The sequence below is a fragment of the Neopsephotus bourkii genome, unplaced genomic scaffold (assembly GCF_033783945.1).
Source record: "Neopsephotus bourkii isolate Nb327-2 ecotype Australia unplaced genomic scaffold, CSIRO-AGI_Nbou_v1 NB_244, whole genome shotgun sequence".
NCBI classification, from domain to species: domain Eukaryota; kingdom Metazoa; phylum Chordata; class Aves; order Psittaciformes; family Psittacidae; genus Neopsephotus; species Neopsephotus bourkii.
In genome coordinates this window covers 177,556-193,231 of record NW_026900754.1, presented here as the reverse complement: position 1 = coordinate 193,231, position 15,676 = coordinate 177,556, and the positions used below count along the sequence as shown (strand labels likewise).

Below are 15,676 nucleotides of genomic sequence, written 5' to 3'. Positions count from 1 at the left end.
TTCCTTTGCAAACAGATTAGCCAGTCAGGTGGTGTACCTTCTGACTCAGAAAGGCAGGGAGCTGGGAAAGGCTTGAGTCTCTCTGTCTGCCCCTATCTCAGATTCAGCTACTGTCACATTACTGAAACGCACAACCTTTATTATCTGAACCCTCACTGTCTGGTTCCCCTCTCCTTTTTGCTGGTGGGGACAAGGGCACGACCTCCAAGGTCTGTTCATTACCATGAGAATTCATGGACCTAGAGTTGATTTGTGTTCCCTGTACTGTTTGGATAATCAAAATTACACCGGTTTTGGGAACGCCGGCCCTGATGCCTTTGACACGATGGAAAGGACAGGGGCACTTAGGCCTAGATGGGGATGGTGGGGCTACTGGGGAGTTCTGCGCAGCCGGGGGTTGTGTCTGTTCTGGTTTGGTTTTGGAGGGAGGGTTTAATGCACGTGATGCCGACTGGTGGTGGGGGCTCAGGGCAGCCAGTAGCAGCAGATGGGAAAAGTCTTGTAACATTTAATGCTTCTTTGGCTGTTTCTAAACTAGGTGTCAATTCACAACAGGCTTCAAACGTACCAGCACAACTCCGCCCTGGGGCCCGAGAGTGGAATGCAGCCCAGCACGCGTCTTAACATGCCACGGGAGCGGCTGGAGACAGCACTGGTGCCCTCGCACCCCGCCTCGGCGGGGACACTTGTACAGTGCCAGCAGATTGTCAAAGTCATTGTCCTGGACAAGCCGTGCCTCGCTCGGATGGAGCCGGCCCTCAACCAGACTCTGACACGCTACGTCACCTCTGATTCCTGCACTTCCACCCCCTGGCACGCTGTGGGCAGTGGGCTCCCAGGGACCCCCATGAAGCTGGTCCATCAGCCTCCCCTCCCACCTCCACCACCTCCCTACAACCACCCTCACCAGTATTGCCCCCCAGGCTCCCTGCTTCAGAGGCGCAGGTACTCCAGTGGCTCGCGCAGCCTCGTGTAGCCACACCACCAGCACCAGAACAGCACAGACTTCCCTGCTTCCCTTCCCCACCGCCCCCCGGGGACCCTTTCTGCCTACAGAGATCTAGTTTGTGATTTATTTTTTAGTAAAAGAAGAAGAAAAGAAGAAAAAAAAAAGGCAAAAAAACAGCCAACTGACCTAACTCTTGCCCTGCCTCTCCTCAAGGTGATGCTAATTGTGAGGAGCCATCTGTAGAAACTGCCAACCTACATGCTCACACATCCTCACACCCTGCCAGCCCCAGAGGCCTCCTGTGCTCACGCCGTTCCCTTGTAGCACTTTGTTGCCCTGTTCCTGAGAGCCTTGATGACCTGCTGCTTTCTAGGCACTGTGTCTTCCGTTTGCTACTCCTCGACCTTCTCCCCTGCCTTGCATTTACCCGGACATAGGTTTGTACCCACCTCAAAACTTTGCCAGCCTCAGAGAGAAGCGGACTCACCTGTGCCAAGGACCAGCCTTGGGGCCCTCCTGGGGATGGAGTTCCCCCTGCCACCACTGCTGCCACCTGCTAAGCTGGAGCTGAGAACTTGTACCACTTGCTACGCTTTCTTCACATCGCTCTTCAAATACTCAATCTTCGCAGCAGCCGGTTCCAAGCAAAGGAGTGCACGAATGGAAGAAAGCTCGAGAGGAGGAGAGACTGTCCTGAGCTGCAGTGCCATGCGAAGATGGCCTCACTGAACACCAAAACTCTTTCTGTTGTTGTACTGGAGCATTGTACCAGAGACCTCTGCTGAGACCTAGCAGACCTCATCACATGTAAATACACCTGTATGGTAGCGTATGTATGGCGCATGCTTACTAAAGGAAAACACCAAGCAGTTCTGAGGGAGCGGAAGGGATGAAGTCTAGGGATCTTTCCTGGGATGGTTGAGTACTTTTCCAAAGAGATGGCACCAAGAGGTGCCCTAACACCTCAGCACACCCACACACACACACACATACAAAGATTGTCTCTCTAGCATAAAACAGACCCACCTCTGCTTTCCTCCTTCTGGCTATTTCTGTGTTTCCTGCCCACCTGCTTTTTTTCTATTCTGAAGGCAAAGCCAAGTGTTTTGTTCACTTTCTGGGGTAGGTGTTCCTTCCTGCGTTAGAGGGAAGGGGCTTTTTGGAGACCACCTATGTGAGATCCCATCTGTATCTCTTGCCTGACTATACTCTTTCCCCCATCAGCCCTTCCTATAGGAAAGCTGCCCGGATACCAGACTCCAAGGCCTTTTCTCTCCCTCCCTATCCTTCACTCTCCCAGCTTCAAAGTAACGGGAGGGGTAGATCCTGAGATAGAGATGATTGCTCTGCTTTACTGGGGACGTTGGTGTGAAGGAAGACGGCATTAAAAATGGGCTATGGATATATTTTTAGGAAGCAGTAGGGAGGGGAAGTTATTAATTATCTTAAAGGCTTTGGTCTTACTCATTCACTCTGTTTCCCTTTGAGGCTTAGGAAGATCAACTTTAGGATTTTAAAATAGGACAGAAGGCTTTTTAGGGCCTTTATTTTTATTTCATTTTAAGAGGGAAAGAAAGAAATGTTCTTCCTCCCTGTGCCAGGCTGAGATGTGAGCACTGAGTGCTGATGACAGCCATTGGGTGAGGAGTGGCAGGAGTTTTTGGCAATGGTGGGGATGTGCAGAATGTCAGGAAAGGGTAACAGTGAAGACAGATGCAGGAAACTCTTTGTTACCTTGCAGGGTAAAATCCACAAAGCGATTTCCGTAGGGATTGCATTAGTATGCTCACCTCTGGTGCTATTGCCAGTGACAAAACTCACAGTGCTTCAGGGACTGGCTCCCCTCAGTGCCCTTTGGATGTCTGCTGGCCCTGCTGAAATGTTAGATGAAAGAGCTCATATATTTAACCTGGACATAATCCCAGCTGGGGTTAGGGAAGTGGGCAGAGGCTGGGGTGAAGGGTCCTCTGTGCTTGGGCAGCTCTCCAGGGCAGTGCAGGAGCCTGCTCTCTTCCAGGTCCCCTTATTTCTGAGCCTGACCCAGGTGTGCCAGCAGGTCTAAGTTGTTTTCTTAGCTGTGTGGAGCAGGGCACCAGGCTACTGCTTTTATAAGCAATAGCAAATAAACTGAAAACGAACAGGCACAGCCCCGGGGACCACTGCAGAAGCAAAAGACAGACAAAAATGTGATAAAAGCCTGAACAAAAGTCCAGTCTCCTTCCAGACCAGAGCAGCTTTCTTTTATCCAGCCCCTCAGGGCAGTGAGGATGCTCCGCATCCCACATCTGGGCCCAGGGAGAGGTCCTCACCCCAGCCAGGGCTCAGCCCTGCACTCCAGCCAGATGTGAGGCACAGCTGGCATGATCTGCTGCTGGCTCCCTCCAGGGTGACGCACAGTCTCATCACACAGCCCGGATGTCATCCGACCTGCCCAAAGCTTCCTGGGAAGTCATACGTGTGGCATCTGCCGTTGTCCAGTCAATGTAGTGTATAGCTGCCGTTTTATTTTGCTCACTGCTGCAGTGGAAGGGCAGGTATCCAGGAGGAGATTTATAATAAGGCAGCATTATGACACTTTCTTTCTATGGCTGGCACTGCCCTCCCTTCTCGGTGGTTACTTCACTGCCTGAGAGGAATGGCAGTCCTTGTTTGTTTGTTTTTTCCAAGAGTGCAGCGAGCCACTGAATGTCTGTGTGCGTGTGTTAAAATAAATAAATTAGATTTTACTTGACGTTTAACACAAAGTGACAACAACAGAACCTGAAGGTACTTGATGAAATAATTTTTTTAGATGAAATATTTATAACAATGCCTATGAAGTTCCTACAAGAGAGGTTTGCTGCTTTAATAATTGATTGGGAGAGCTGCAAGAATTTCAGGGAGAAATAAGGAAGCTTCCATGAGACTCCCTTCTATGTGTTGGATGAAGGGTGGAAGCGAGTTAAATGAAGTGCCAAGGTACCTGAGGCACAGCAGTCTCTCAGGGCAAGCTGGCTCCATTTCCCTGACCTTGCAAAGGCTAATGCTGGCCTTGAGCTTTGGACAGAGAAACAAATGTAGATAACACTTGCTGTCTTCTAGCCTGCTGGCTACAACGTCTTCTGTTGGGTTCAGCTAGAGAGACACCAATCTACTCTATTCCAGGTTGTCGTGCAACAGGTTGCTCTAAATTCTACTGTGTAGCTGAGCCCTTCGGACTTCACTTCTAAGTATGGATATTTTCTTTTCCTTTGAAGGTTGGTCTCGAAGGATGACAAGCACTTTAAAGCATGTCTACACCTCATCTGATCTATTGTACTGTCTGCTCCCATAGCCCTCCACCACGTAAGCGAGACACGCAGGCTGAATGTAGCTGTAGTATGGTGTATAGGCACCCTTGCACGCAGGCTGATCCTTGACAGGGTGCAGGGTGCAGGCTAGAAGAAGTACGTCAGTGACAACCTAATGAAGGATAAAATGTGTACCACAGCTCGCCTGGAGGGACCAGTCCAAAGAAAAATCACCAGCCCTTGACAGCAGCGATTCTGCTCATGAACCTAACACAATCTTTCAGGTGGAGGGATCAGGCAGGAAGCTGCTGCAGAGATTAAATCAACCCTAATAACCAGTGTCTTTGCTGTTGGATTCACATCCTTCTATATTAAAAGAAGAGAGGAAGGGGGAGAGAGAAAAGAGAAGCCTAGTAGGAAGTATTCTGTATTCTGCAGTGAGTGTTGAGTAGTCAGTGGGCCAAAGAAGTTGACTCTGCAGGAGGGTAGGAGAGAGCACGGTGAGATCTACAAAGCTGTGTTATGCAGCCCATCAGGCTCTGTCCTGAGACTGTCTTGCTGGTGCCAGTGAAATTAATCTGTTTACACCAATAGTAAAGGGCTGGAGAAACTGTGGCAGGAGAATCAGGCTTAGTTCAAACAATTTGGGTTTAACACAGTTTTTGTCCACTGCTGTAACACTTTTAATGCCATAGTCTGGGCCACCGTGGTAGCAACACTTGGTGCTTTTGGCAAGACCTTCAAAGCATCCCACTGTTCACCTTTTCTCTCCTCCCTGTAGATGAAAGGTGTGGATATGGTCCACAACCAGAATTTCATCAATACTTAAACTTCTTCACAAAAGGGTACCAGCAGACTTGGAAGTGTTTGAGGGCTGCTGAGCTGTGAGTTTGAGTTCTGTTATGTGTTTCTTAGAAGGCTCAACCTGCAACGATCTGCATATGTTTGTGAGGTTTCCAAAACAAATCTGAGCCCTAGACCAAGGAAGCTGCTGCTTGGCAGAGTCTCTGCTTTGAAATGCAAGTTGCTGAGCAAGCTCCCCCATCTCCCACTCCACCAGCTGCCTCACTGTGCTAGTGCAGGCTCCAGGGACTGCCGGCAGTGTTTTGTGAGCTAGAGCTGTCCTCGTCCTGCTTGCTTTGGCACAGCTATGCCTGGGACAGCAGCTTTGAAGTCACCCACTCTTCAACACTAGTCACAACCCCATCTGAATGTGTCTTTTTAACAACTAACAGCAGAAGTGTTACCTGTGTGTAGGCTTTTGAACACACCTGTCTATCTGTACCTGTTCCCTGCTGTAAATATCACCAAGAAAAGCTTCCTTTGGGAAAAGTGGTGTGGTCACACCTAGCAAAGAGTCCAAATGGCTAATATTTTGTAACAAAACTAACAAAAATAGATCAGAGGTATTTTATCTGTTCAATTAATAGAATTTTAGAAATTATATTGAGATATGTCACTTGTGCGCTAATGTCTTCTTTGCCTCAGTCCCCTGTCCCCTCTCCCTGGCCTCCAGTGGTGTGCACAGGCAGACTTTCAGTGCTTAAAAAGGGCTTATGAGAAGGATGGGGAGAGACTTCATAGCAGGCCCTGCTGCAACAGGAAAAGGGGTGATGGTTTTAAGCTCAAAGAGTGAAGATTCAGGCTGGATTTGAGGAGGAAATTCTTTACAATGAGGGTGGTAAAATACTGGCACAGGTTGCCCAGAGAGGTGTCGGATGCGCTGCCCCTGGAGACATTCAGTGCCAGGCTGGATGTGGTTCTGAGCAACCTGATCTAGTTGAAGATGTCCCTGCTCATTGCAGGGGGGGTGGACCGGATGACCTTCGAAGGTCTTTTCCAACTGGAACCATTTTATGATTCTATGACATGACACACCAAGGGTGCACTCCCAAGGAGTGCTAAGCACCGTGGCTCCCTGCTGGCCCCAGGGGCAGCCTGCTGCAGCTACTGCTGGTACTTCATGGAACACAGCAGGAGCTAGTTCAGTGCTCAGCCTCTCTGAGGATCAGATCCAGAGGAAACCAGAAAGAAAGAATCTTGTCCAAGGTACAGCAACTCAATGTATAATTCACCCCTGCAGTGAGGCAGAGAGGAAAACAGTGAGGGGGGGAAGGCAAAGCCATTCTGTGCTGCAGCTCCTTTCTTTCCATCTTGCTGGCACACTGCAGATCCAGCTCCAGACCCTGTGTGTAGCCGTGCACTGCTGGGGAAGGCAGCTCGCACACCCATGCGAGGCGCATGATGGTGCAGCAAGGAGAGCAGCTTCACAAGCCAATGTGTGTGCTGGGCGCCAGCTGGCCACAGAGAAACTCATGCACCCAGAGACATCGGCACATACTGCGTGTTAATGCACACACCATCTGCCAGCGTGTGGTTCTGTGTGGATGATAATGTGTAGGCACCTCTATATTCACACAGCTGAATGTGCTGTGCAAAAGTACTGGGCATATGCAGCCGTGCACTGCATGAGCAGGACAGCTGTGCTGGCTGCAGCTACCATCGCAGCACATCTCACAGGATACATAGGCTCAGGCTGGGTTAACGGTTGGATGGGAGGCACGTAAGGAAAATGACATTTCCCGTGCAAATCAGGTACACATGCATATTTACACAAAGCATAACCCCAAGGTTAATGAAACTGACCTTTGTGAAGTTCTGCACAGGGATGAGAGAGATGATCAGAGATGAACATGTGCACACAAAGCGAGCTCTCCTTTGCAGTGGATGGGGGAAGGCAACCTACTTTGCAGCTGAGTCGAATAGATGCTGGGTTCAGATTGCACCTGCTAAAAAACCCCTGTCTACAGCTTGCAAATTCTTTGCTGGCTTCAATGAATCCCGTAGGTCCCCAGGCCCATAGCGAAACACTTCACAGAACAGAAATCGCTCTGAGACACAGATAGGCAATTTCCCAAGGATTCAGAGGTTCCCGTTTATGTTTTTGTGTGCCACGGATTTATTATAAATGAGCCCAATCCCAAACAGTCATTTTCTAAGATGTTTTGAAACGGGATATTATTGGAGAAGTTTCTGCCTGATGTTTAGATCACACACCTGGCTGTAAAGATGAAAGCAATAAAACCAGATTGTCTACATGTGAAATACTCCTAACTTGCTCCTATGTGCAGGTATTATCACTAAGCTGAAGGCTGCAGGTCCTTTTGGGACGGATACTATGTAGATACATACAGGTAGTGCTGGTACAGAGATTACAATCCAAAAAACATATCCTACAGCTGTCATACTGCATCTCTACACTGTTATATGAATACAGTACACATAGTGTGCAATAACATAACACACAGTGCATTCAGACTTGATCAAAGTATGCCACTGTCTTCCACTGACAATTTTGAGATGCAGTTTTTCTCTGCAGCTTTAAAGATGGACTTTAAATCAAGCACATCCCACAAGTGCTTTGCTGTCAGTGGGCTCCTCCTTCCACCTCACCTGGAGTACTCTGGAAGGATCATGCTGGTGCCTCGGGGGTGCCTGGGGCACAGCTCATCACAGCCCCCCCATTCCCCACGCATCCAGGTTTCCTGTTGTTACCAGCTGCTGGGTGCCTTTCTGTAAGGTTGATGCCAGATCCTGAGTCCAGCAACCTGGAATCATGCACGTACTCCTGCCTGACCTAAGAAAGGTGGCTGAAAATCAGGTGCCTCAAGGATGAGGATGGCAGGTGAGTAGGGCTGTGGGATTTAACCAGATTAGGAGCTCTGTCACACTTGGCCGGTATTGGAGTCTTTCCTGCAGCTAATGAGTACAACTGAGGTTAAAAACAGGCTGAGCAGCTGTATTTTCTGCCTTAATCCATACAATCCATGGCCTGGGATTGTTCTGAAGCATGTAGGATCTTATTTTATGCAATGCCCATGCTCCAGCCTTGGGGTCTGACAGCGTGGTACAGTCACTAATGACTTCTTGGAAACAAGAATCCTGTCTTCCTGAGCTTTCCTCCTCATGAAGAGTAGGGTGTCCCAAGTGACAGCAAGTCAGTTTACAAAAAAACCCCAGGGAATGGGAGAGGGAAGGATCTTCCTGTACAGGAGAAAGTTGGAGCTGTTCAGCCTGGAGAAGAGAAGGCTGCGTGGAGACCTCATAGCAGCCTTCCAGTATCTGAAGGGGGCCTATAGGGATGCTGGGGTGGGACTCTGCATTAGGGACTGTAGTGATAGGACAAGAGGTAATGTGTTAAAAGTTAAACAGGGGAAGTTCAGGTTACATATAAGGAAGAAGTTCTTTACTGTTCTATGACTGTAAGTCCAAGACTGTAGCAGCAAAAACCACTTCAAGTGAAATACGTCCATCCTGATGCTTTCCATGTCCATTCCTATTCCCTCCCATTTTGGAAAGTCTAACATTTCAGTACATTTCAGCTCATCATCTCGAGATCCTTTCCAACCCAAACCGTTCTGTGATTCTGTGATTCCATGTTCCCTGTAGGAAAACACAAATCCATATACTCTGAATGTTCATCTCTGCTGGCTCTGACCAAGCCCAGAACAGCTAAGCCTGGCACAGGCAGGCACAGTGTGGGGGGCTGCCAGCCAGGCTCTGAGAGCAGCTAGCTGGACACCAGCCCTCCTGGGATGCTATGAGCAGGACTTTGCCTTGCCAGGACAAGCAGCCCTGGCAGGAATGGAGCAACCTAGGACAGCTGATGTTACAACCACTGCAACTGTACAAGTGACAGGCAAGAAAAGCTGCCAAAGTCCTCTTCAGCTTCCATGGGAAGGGAAATGGAGGTAGGGGGAAATAAAACAGCGAATAGTGCTATAGCCCTGCTGGCTGGGGAGCCCAAACCCTCTCACCAGGGCAGGCATTGCCAAACAGCTCTGTGTGAACGCTACCAAGTCCCCAGGACACTTGGCTTTGAAAACTCTTTGGGATAAACAGGTACAGAGAAAGCCTGCTAAATCCAGGGGGAATAGTCACTGAAGTGAGCCTGGCCATACCAGGGCCTGGTGTCTGCTGCTGGTGCCTCCATGAGGCATTGCCACCAAGCATCTGGTGCCCAAAGCCTCCTCCTGTTTCCCTGGTTTTCATTCTGATGTGAAGGAAAGCTTCCCCCATGCTCATGGAGCAGGTCCAGAAGAGTCTGGGTTCTCGTACAGCCCCTTCAGAGCCTGGGAGACAGCAACAGTGGGGAGAAATCTCAGCTTTATCTCTCTGAAACAAACCTCAGGTTTAGTCTCAGCCTTCAGCCATGTGCCTTTCATGCACAATGACCCGGGTAAACCAGCAGTCACCAGTCAGCATCAGCAAATGTCACATGCAGCTCCATGGCACATCCAAGACAGCCTCACTTACTGGCTGGGCAACCCCTGACACCATTAACTTTCCCTGTTTTCACATGACCTACAGAAGGAATATATCCTTTGCACCCAGTTAGCCACGGCAAAGCTGATGGCAGCATAAACCACAGCACAGGTCGGTCCTTGTGATCCAGGTTTCTGCTGGTGTGAGCAGGCTGGTTGCAGCACCTACAACAGCTTTCTGTGCACTTAGGATCTGCCCTGTAGGACCCAGCCTTTAGCACAGCCCTTCTGACCTCCTTGTGGGGACTGGTCTGCTGTTGCCTCTTTTGGCAGGGAGGCAGAGCATTGCTCAGTAAGGCCCACACGACCTGGGCAGAATTATCCTCCCTTTCTAAAGGGGAAGAAAACCCTCGTCCCCTGGGATTTGACCGCAGCTTTCATCTTCTGGCATTGCCAGTGAAAAGGACAACCCATCCAGCAGCTCCGAACATGTGGCCAGGAAAGAAATGTGCAAGGGAAAAGCAGGAGCCCTTATTAAATAGCTAGTCCAAAGATAAAACCCCAGCCATCTGTCGACTTGCCCTAGAAGTGGCACTGCCATAATAACTAGCAGAGGGAAAGGTGGCAGAGGTGCCAGTGAAAAAACCCAAGCAGTTTGTTAACATTATGCACAGGTTTGCCATGAAAACAATGGGAGGAAGGGGCCGGGGGAAAAAGCACAGAGGAGGAACGATCACAGTGCCTCTCGGGGCAGACACTGCCTGTGGTGCAGGTCAGAAGCCTCCCTGCACACATACAGTTGCTCCCAGATAAGTGTCACCCTATGGAGCATAGAGGCTGAGCCTCGGCTGCTGCTGGCTTGGCACCCTCAGTGGCTGGGGCTGTGACAGCTGCTGTCCCTGTCACCCGCCTCCCCTAGGAGCATCACACTGAAGTTCCCCTCACAGAGCCGAAAAGCTGCTTTAAAATAAGACTCTTGGATTATAACTCCTAATCCCTTCATTTGCAGTACATGCAGACAGGGGACAGAGATGCTGGCGCTCTTCCTCTTCCTGCTGCAGGGCCAAACGAGCCTTGAAGCATTTATCTCATGAGCTGGGCAGGCAGCAACTGGAGGAGCCACTAGGACAAGATGCTGTGGCTGTTGAGGGCAGGGAGAGGTGGAAGGGGATGTTGTCCCCTTCCATTCAAGAGGGCTCATCCCTCTCCATCTCTTGTCCTCCTCCCCACCGAGGAGCTGTATTTAAAGGCATATCAGTCTGCTCTGGTGTGTGCCAAGCTGTGGCTGAAAGGCGCTTGGGCTCCCTGGGGATGGGCAGAGAGCAGAGCATGGGGCCAGAACTGCCTGCATGCTGGGACACGAGGCATGGGTGCCCCCGCATCCTGCCCCTTGTCCCCTAGTGCCAACCCAGGGACTGACATACCTCCAAGGCTGAGCACGAGGCTTTGAAGCTACTGAGCAGATGGGAGGCAGCACTCCTTACGCTGACGGCAAGGGCTGAGTTTATATTGTAGAGCCTCGTATCTGGACAAATACAGGACAGGTTTTGTCTGGAGATGGTTCAGCAGCATCAGCACAAAATGAGAAGGTGCTTTTCTTCATGGGGTTATGGCAGGGGTATTTGGGTTTTCCCGGACAGCGTGATGCAATGCAAACCAGCCAGGAGCCTTCTCAAGCCACACAGCCTTCAAAGGGAGGAAAGCATCCAGCCAGGCAGCCATGCCCTGCTCTGTCAGTGACCCCCGAGCTTGTGGGAGATGCAGTGTCCAGGAGTTCTCCCTGAACAGGTTACCTGCCCCTCTGGCTACAGGGCCCTGTGAGCCTGGTGCCCCGCTGGTATCATTACATCACTCGCTGGGTTAGGTTTCCTCATCTGGAAGAAGAAACACCTGCACCTCACAGTGTCCCTTGGAGAAAAGCTCCTCTGGTGCATGAGTATGGCCAGGATGAGCCCTTCCATTGCCACTCTGCCATGGGGGTACAGAGCTGCTGGCTCTCTGGGGCTGTGGTGGGGACACATGCCACCCCACGAGGGGACATGGCTGGTCCCTGGTGCCGCAGTGAAGGCTGGTGCCATTTTCTTGGCAGTGCAGCAGCATGATGCCAGGCTGTCGTTTGGCATCTCCGTCAGTGTCACGGCTGTCAGGTATCAGTGCAGGGAGCACTAACCTCTCCTGAGCATCTCCAGATACAGACATTTCCCGGTTGACAGCATCACAACGATGATAGACACATGCTTGGCAGGAGCCCCACACAGCCCTTGGCAGTGCTGCCTCAGCCAGCACTGTGATGGAGACACTGGGATGCCAACCCATCCCCTGCCACCCCCCGCGTGTCTGCCCCAGGGTCATCACCTGGAGCTCCCACATGGGCATGGCCCTGCAGCTCAAACGCTTTATCCAAATGTTAGGAGCTGCACAGAGGTCCAAGACCCTTGGGGTGGGCCAGGGCAAGCACTAAAGCGAGGGGAAACACCACATATCTGCCAGGCAGCCCTCCCAGTATGTGCCACTGGGGCACAGGAGAGGACACACAAGGACCTTACGCTGGATAGGGCACCTGGTGTGCTTCAGGGAGGGACGGCAGCCCCAGGGGTTGCTCCTAATGGGGTGAACAAGCCCTGAGGGCCAGGATGGTAGTGTACTGCCTCCACACAGCTCTGAGCAGGTCTGGTTCATGCATAGACTTCTTACCACAAGCATCACTTCAATGTACTATTAAAGATGCAGAACTTGGAGGAATGCTGTTAAAATGCTTGAACTATACAGTGCTGTGGCTTTTGCTTTCACAGCGCCCTTGTTCCTCTCCATTGAGGCTGTCCATAGAGGGTAGGAAAGCATCTGACACCCGTGTTAAATGTCAGTGAAACAGCACTGAATTCCCACAGCAGGCAGAAGTGCTGTTAGCACAGACAGTAGGAAGCTCCAGGGGAGGAAGGAGGCATGGACCCAGCACAGGAATGACTGGATGAGCAGGAAGGGTCAGCACCCCAGCCTCTGCAAAACCTGCCCCTACACTCACTGCCAGACTGCCTGCATCATCTGTCCAGTGAGGAGTCAGGGTTGACAGGTCACTGGTGTCAAGCAGGGCTGGGGAGGAGAAAAAAGCTGTCATGGACCGGCAAGCCTCTCCCCAAAGACAGAAGGGGAGACAGGTGAGCAAGAGGATGCAAAGCAGAGAGGGGAGGAAGAAGTGACAGGTACCTGACCCCAGGGATGTTGTGGTGGCCAAGACTGTGGAAGGGGAGATGGTAGCCAGTCCCCACAGGATCCCTCATCTTTCAACCCTCCCTTGACATCTCTTCTCTTGCCTTTCCAAGGGCTTTGAGGGGTGCAGTGATCAGGATGGTTCTGGCACGCATGCTTTAAAAGCTAGCTGCCAGATGTCATCAGTAGGTTTCAGAGCTTCTAGGCTTTTTCTTCCTACCCCTGAGCTGCTCAGATGGAGTCTGACCAATACCTGGAGTTGTATAGAGAGAGGATCAGACATCAGGAGAGGAAAACCATGCTGTGTGGGAACACTGCATGGCTTCCAGGTCCAGTGTTGGCATCCAGTGCTAAACACTGTGTTGCATGTGCTCAGCTCCTGAGGAAAGCAGGCAGTGTCCCTGGTCCTTGGTGAAGGCTCGTAGCCCTCAGTACAAGCAAAACCACAGTGGAAATGTCCCTCAGTGGCACAGACCCCATCCCCATTTGACCATCACCACCAGATGCAACCAGGCTCCCCCAGTGCAGAAAGAATCCCCCCAGGACAGGGGAGGAATAATGAAAAGTTGCTCATTCAGAATGACACTAGCTTTAAGGGCAACCCCTCAACGCACAGTGCATCCGTGCCCAACACGTCATTTAATAGAGTTGTGGAGAGACTACAAGCTATGCAGCGGTCAGCTAGCTGAAGCCTTACAGTGCCACATGGCATTGGTAGCATGTAGTGGATGTTGTGCATGTGTTTCACAACCAGCTGCCAGATGCTGGATCACATCTGGGAGAATGGCATCAGGAAGAGCTCCCCTGTCCTGGGGGAGAGGCTCACACTCATATCTCCAGGGGTGAAGTGATGTTTGAGCAGCAATGGAGCAATCCTGCTTTTCCCATCGCACCCCTCAGCCCCTGCTGCTGTGGCAGAGGATGGGGGCAATGGCATTCATTTTAGTTTTTACAGCCCTCAAGAAAAAGAGGATTTCAGAGGGATTTAAGCACAGTTCCCTAAATAGCTCCTTAGAATTAAGAGTTTTCACAGGGGATTATTTCAAGAGGCTGCCTGCAGCAGGAGGATGAGGCTGGCATGTGCTGGGGAGGCGAGGGGTCGGAGAACAGGCAGGAGCGCCGTAGGTGAGCACAGGGCAGTGGTGTCCTGAATCACAGCAAGGGTAAGAGGGCAGCATCCCATCCCCTGGCCATGCATGTATCCGTCCTCTCTGCTGGGCGAGCCAAAAGGAATGAGGAGCAGAGTGGCCATCAGCAAGGGACAAATGGTGGGAACAGCATTAAAATGGTTCTGTCACTGGCACAAGCATGGCACGTGCCTTGGGGCTGGTATCCAAAGCCTGACATCAAATAGTCAACGTACAGATATGGCAGCTTTGCTGGACCTGCCCATAGTGGCACTTCTGAAGTGTGGGATGAGCTCAAGGAGGTGTCCCCATTCCTGTTTTCTCACTTAGATGGGAAGCCTCCATGCGATGGAAGTGGGAAGGCTCTTCCAGCACTAAGGATGGGATCAATTTGAAATGCTGGAGAAGGGAATCAATCAGACAGAGCTTAACTAAGATCAAATTCCTCCCTGCAAGGTTATGAATGTTGGAATTTGCAGATCCAAACATTCATGGTGGAAATTTAAATACTGCAAAACCAGGAAAGACCACAAAACCTTTCAGAACAGGCACAGCTCTGCAGAGACTGGTGGAATATGGATTGAAATGCACAAAGCGATAGCATTGCTTGGCAGTGATTTCTGGTGCAAAGAGGAAAAGAAGATAGCTGGAACGTCATTATAATTTTGATATTGGGACGGAAATGATGGAAATTGGTTCTTAGGGACTGAATCCTGCAAAAAAATGAGCTCCTCCAGGGAGTCCTGAGCTCCAGGCTTTCAGCAGGCAGAAGGGTTGAGCATGCATGCAGCAAGAAGCTGAGCCATAGGCACAAAGGAATAAGTAATAAGGCTCAAGGAGAACACATGAGAGAAGCAGGGAAGTGGGGCTGGTAATAATAGAGGTAGAAATGAGGAAATAATAGAAAGCAGAAGAGAAAGGAGGGAGAGCTGTATGTGACAATGGTGGAGACAAAGCAGGAAGAAGCAAGCTGAGTTAGATCATTTCCACTGGGTGGATGACAGAGGAGCTAGTGAGGTAGGAGAATGAAAAGGAGCAGGGCAGGAGGGAGCACAAAGGAGAAGGTCACAGGCAGGAAACTGAGCAAATGGTTGAATCTCATAAAATACTGTTATTATAAGCATCCTGCGTGAAGGCTAGCCCATTCTGCTACACCTGCAGTGGTGTTCCGCACCCGCCACAGGCAAGCCACAAGTCAGAGAGATACTGGGACTAAAATCACAGCACAGCGAATTGGAGATTTAGGGATTACCTCTGCTACCAGGGAAGGGACTTTGCCTTCTGGACCCTTCCTTCTCCACTCCCCTGGAGGAACAATCTGGATAGCACAGCCCTTTTGAACAGCTCCCCCCGCAGCAGAACCCTTCAGACGAGAGTTTCAGAAATGACCACTGACACAGACCTGAGCTGCCCAAACAAAGTTGGAAAAATCAGGGTATTCCATGGGTTTAAGGCCTTGCTCAAGAATTGACTCAAGAGCCCTTTGCCCACCACCCACCTGCAAAAGCCTCGGTCTGCATTTAAGGGGAGGGAGGTTATGTGACCTGGATGCAGAGGCACAAGTAGGTTTCTAGTAAAGGTCATCACTACAGAGGTCAGAGGTCTCTGATCCAAAATCCCTCCAAGATGCCTCTTTGCGCATCCATTTTCAACACAGATACCCCTCTGAAAGGACATACATGTGTACAAAGAGTGGTTTCCTTTGCCTCCTATTTCATAAAAAAAAGGTCAAAGTGGGATAGAAAATTTCAGCTGTACTAGTGTTGGCAATTATGGGACAAGGAAAGATGACATGTCTGACTGGCTGAGATTAGTTGTGATGAACTATGACTGCAGCTTTCAGGGTTTGCCCTTTGGCTT

General features: G+C 50.5%; 1 protein-coding gene across 5 annotated transcripts in view; it reads left to right on the top strand.

Moving 5' to 3' along the window:
- Window positions 1-5,683, top strand: part of IQSEC3 (IQ motif and Sec7 domain ArfGEF 3) — a 103,854-nt gene extending 98,171 nt beyond the window's left edge. The window contains exons 14-15 of one of the 5 annotated variants that reach the window (XR_009724257.1): window positions 539-1,756; window positions 5,000-5,683. Coding sequence is in view for 2 of the 5 variants with exons in the window: in XM_061345781.1 (XP_061201765.1) it covers window positions 539-976 (438 nt within the window). In the remaining 3 variants the exon portion in view is untranslated. Of the gene's footprint in view, window positions 1-538 lie in introns of all 5 variants that reach the window. The other 4 variants (XM_061345781.1, XM_061345785.1, XM_061345782.1 and 1 more) reach the window with 4 other exon arrangements.
- Window positions 5,684-15,676: the final 9,993 nt, after the last annotated feature.